The 4,543-nt window shown below is 43.6% G+C and overlaps 1 protein-coding gene across 1 annotated transcript; it reads left to right on the top strand.

The window, feature by feature from the left end:
* Window positions 1–1,166: 1,166 nt before the first annotated feature.
* LOC119179678 (uncharacterized) lies at window positions 1,167–4,199 on the top strand. Its single transcript, XM_037430799.2, has 2 exons — window positions 1,167–1,529; window positions 3,613–4,199. Exons 1-2 carry the CDS (start codon window positions 1,184–1,186, stop codon window positions 3,990–3,992), a joined length of 726 nt encoding a protein of 241 aa, XP_037286696.1. The 5' UTR covers window positions 1,167–1,183; the 3' UTR covers window positions 3,993–4,199.
* The last annotated feature ends 344 nt before the right edge of the window (window positions 4,200–4,543 follow it).

Genomic DNA, 4,543 nt, shown 5'->3' on the forward strand with positions numbered 1-4,543 from the left:
TGTGGTACTTGGATTGTTCACTGAATTGAGACACGGATGGACACATAGACGGACCGACAGACAGACTAGCAGACGGACGAAAGGATGAATGAACGCACGGACGTACGGACGAATGTACGCACGAACGGATGGACAGATAGATGAACGGACTCATGGACGGATCCATGGACGGGGTGATGGACGCTTCATCCCACTCATCATCATTCACTCCGTGGATATGCTGCTTTTTAAAGATGAAATTGGCCGCATATCTGCATGCTTCAATGCAAATGCTGTTGAATCTTCTGCTGGCCTTCTTTCGGGCACAGTGTGGTTTTTTCAGCGCAGCCTAAGAGACAACAGTCTATAAAAATACGTGTTTGTGTATATCCTAGTGAATTGATATGTGGGGTTCAACGTCCCAAAACCACAATACAAATATGAAAGAGGCTGTAGTGGAGGGGCTCCAAAAATTAGGCCACCAGGGGTTCTTAACGTGCACCCAAACGTGAGCACATGGGCCTACTGCATTTTCGCCTCCATAGATGATATAGCTGCTGAAGCTGCGATTCGATCCCGCGACTTATGGGTCAGCAACCGAGTACTTTAGCCACAAGACCACCACAGCTGGAATATTTCTCGGTAAAAAAAAGCACACCCACCTAATACCTATATATTGGTGTTGCGCCTCATAGGCGTAACAGGTGCTTTTGATGAATTTTGTTCAGAAGTATGAACGCAGCCACCAGTTCTAGATAAAAGGACAGTCAGCAAGTTCGTAAACTTTATCCGGGGGGCCCAATCGTTTAGTGTGGCAGGCAGGCAGACAGATAGACCGAACAAAATTTCTGCGTTCGAGTGTCGCGATATGGACTATCTCTCCCCCTCCCCCCCAAAAAAAAACAGTACGGTTTATAGCCACACATGGTGGCCCGAACCCATTCATAAAATAGTATACATATAATAACTATTTCCACTATGCAGTTCAAGCAAGAACAAGAATCTTTCGCCTTTTACACTGCCGGAGAGAGGAAAGCGAATGTGATGACATTTTACCTTTGATGCTGAAATGGATGCGTGTGAAGTGGGATTTATATTCTTCCAATAAAGGCTCTAGTTTTTTTTTTGTTCGCCTTTGATTTGCTCAAGATGTATATAAGTCTGTGTCACTCCTAGAACGCGCAGCACATCAGGCGCAGGAACAATGGCGAAAGTTTTCAGCATCCGTATTGTTATAGCTATGGCCGTAGGCATTGTTGCTTTGTCGATGATGCTGGATGAATGCGCGTTTGGTGCCAGTGCAGAACCTAAGGTTTCATTAACACTTCCTCGTAAAAATTTCCATTCTCCGCTGAGGCATAGATTTGGGCCTCCGAAACGTACCGCCGGGACACCCAGGAAGCCTAAAAAACCCGCTGCATCTGCTGAACCTAAAGAACCTGCTAAACTTGTTGCCACTCCTCCACCTCCTTCAGATTCAGTGACTCCTCCCCCCCTTGACATTGCTCTACCGGAGGCATCTGCTCCATCCTCTGCAGGCGCACATATCCGTATGATATATTTTTCTTCTTTTTCTTTTTATCTTGAAGTTAAGCTACAAGCCAAGCGCAGTGGTCCAAGACACCCGGAGGGAAATACACGCGCTGCTCCAGGCTTGAATATATATACATGCCACTGGGAAGGAGACCTTGCACTCTGCATGCATGGTCGAAGGTTGCTGTTGCTTTTTTGGTATAGAACTTGGTACTCTTATCACTCTCTTTTCTGTTTTATTTTGTATTTTGTATCTTTTTTGTTTCCTAATGATTATTTTATGTTCTCTTTCAATCCTCTTTCCCGCTTTCGCTAACGCCACGTAACTAACTAGAGAATTGAGTAACCTAACTTTATTTCTGTCAGTTTCTTCCTGCCTCATTCTGATATTATCAATATCATCTAGGACCACATGGTATCAACTATTTATATCTTGTACTTATCATGTGGATTCACTAGTAATGCTAGTTTTTTACTGGGGAGAATAAGCTAAGCTTTATTCGCTATAAACTGTATTGTTCTAGAAGGCTTCGAGAGACAAATATTGCTCTATGAAGAGATACTGACAATATTTCTGGAAAGTGAATTTAATGTGGTATTATAAATACGCCGCATACGCAGTCAGCTCTACGTATATGTGCAGCTCAAGAAAAGCTGAAAACATAGTTGATACCAGTGCTAAACTCAATTTTTGCATTTCGCACCTACTGACACTGACACTCGCTTGACGTCAGAGTACAGTACTGATTGTTGTGACGTCACACAGTAGTATTGTAGTGTTGGGGACGTCAGCTACAAAAGCTTCAAAAATGACTGCTATTGCAACACCATCACTTCAAAGTGTCAACTTGAGTGCCAACAGCGGGGCCCCAGTGTGGATCGGCTGTCGAAACATCATGATATTTTGCGCGAAAACACGACGACAAGCTCATAACACCTTTTGACGTGACACTACACTATAAACCAAAACTATCTTGTAAAACATATTGTATAACTTTTAAAGGTGCACAAACGCTTGGCATGGGCTTTTCCGACCCCAGATGTGTACTCCTTACACTGAACTGAAAACAACTGCAAATACTCCTCACAGTACTGTTTTCGTAGAGTTCACCATAACCATCAGCTCATGTTGTCTGACCAAACACGTTGACGTTTGACCTGATGATTTGACACAGCTACCGCCAGTGTTCACTAATTATAAAATCTTCATGGTTGAAGGTATTGCAAGCCTCAATTGTGTTTGAAGATCAGTGAGGCTGATAGCATGTGAAGATACGTCATTTGGCATTACGAGGGGTCAATACCTTCCCAGTGCATAGTGTGACCACAATGAAATACAGCGCAGTTCTTTGCTCTGAGAAACAGCTGTACGGTACGAGGACTGACTACCGTGCTTCCATCAAGGAGATAATTCGAGCGCCCCTTGAGTTCATCGATGACAAAAACGTGTCGTGTTTCCTAATTTTGGTCAGCAGGTGTGACCTCGAAACGCTTGATGAATGTTCATAGCCACTGCCGCTCTCGTTTTTCTGTAATGATGTACGTGTCGCGTACAAAAAGTTAATAGCTGCGCACACTGCGCTGTTTTTACCCACAATGTCTTGTAAGCAGTAACGTTGTGAAACATCTGTTGTAGCATTTTCTATTCTATACAGCTCGTTTAAGTTTCAAAACATAAGTTGAGGAGGAAAATGGGTCCTGCCAAAACAGAATAGTTCCTTTGACAGTACGAGTCACACGAGAAAAGTCTTCTGTCGTAGTTGTCACAGTTGCTCAATCTTGTTTGGACAGGTTTCTTCTTTATTAAAGCTGCGAAGACATCCAGATTGAAGGATTCATTAGATTAGTATAAAATGAACACCTGCATAGAGCGAAATAGATGTTGCAGGTCTTTTCTGCTGAGTTTCTTGCAAAGATTACGTAGGATCTAGTGGACCACTAATGATTAAGTTTACGTCACGCAATCTGTCATCGTGTTCATTTAGCCTAGAAGCATCACACATAGAAATAAACCACGAATGGTACATTTTTAATATTTAAAGCACAGCTTTATAAATACAAAAACTATATTATAGGTCATTCTACCAATATTTATTCCAGAAACAGCAATAATGGGAGTGTCAGCCGGCCTTAGTGGCTACGCCAACTCTCGTATGATGTATGGTATGTATGGCAACATGTACGGTGGCATGTATGGCGGCATGTATGGCGGTGGCTACGGCTATGGCACCGGTGCCGGCGGCTATGGTGGTGCTGCTGCTGGTACTACTGACGCTGCAAATGCTACTGCGACTGCTACTGCGCCTGCTACCAACCCTGACCCGACTGGCGCTGTTGGATCGCCTGGTCCTTCTGATGGCGTGGCTGGTGTTCCTCATGGTTCCGGGGTTGCTGCTGTTGCTCCTGGCGTTCCTGTCGCTCCCGTACCTGCTGGGAGCACCGTAGGCCCGGAAGCTGCAAGCCTGCCCACGAACAGCTGAACATCGATGAAAACGCATTGTAGTAACTATGTGCTTCAAGCACAATAAAGCATAAAATACAGATTTGTTTGGACCTCTGGAGATATTTGCATATTATTTTTTCAAGCAGCTCCCAAACTCGTTACAGTCAAACTGCAATGTTCATTTTTCATGCTGATTGGTGCATTTACATCATAAGCATATCAAATAAAGAAAAAGAGAACATTACTTGTTCTGTGTCATTCTAGCTAAATGTTCCAGTAGCCAATCGTAGACATTGCTGAGATAAATTTATCGACAGTGGAATTGATTGTGAGCTCGCGACGGGAAGTGCGCCACGCAAGGATAATATGCTAGTATAGTAATTAAATATTACCAATCTGCGGGGAGGCTCTTCTCAGTGCGTTGATGAAAATATAGCACTACTACGCGGCAAAAAATCCCTGCGATTCTTTCAGCTACACATAAATTATTTCCACTCTCTCTCTCTTGCAATTTCAGATCTCTGCCTTTATGTTTTCATGCAGCTAATTGCAATAACAATCGTGTACAGCCGTGGTGCTTCGCATGAG

This window comes from Rhipicephalus microplus, chromosome 7, assembly GCF_043290135.1.
Source record: "Rhipicephalus microplus isolate Deutch F79 chromosome 7, USDA_Rmic, whole genome shotgun sequence".
Taxonomy (NCBI): domain Eukaryota; kingdom Metazoa; phylum Arthropoda; class Arachnida; order Ixodida; family Ixodidae; genus Rhipicephalus; species Rhipicephalus microplus.

Excerpts from the sequence above, each read along its gene's own strand:
- LOC119179678 (XM_037430799.2), top strand. The coding sequence starts at position 1,184 with ATGGCGAAAGTTTTCAGCATCCGTATTGTTATAGCTATGGCCGTAGGC. Across the intron at positions 1,530-3,612 it reads CTCTGCAGGCGCACATATCC|AAACAGCAATAATGGGAGTG; the intron begins GTATGATATATT and ends TATTTATTCCAG.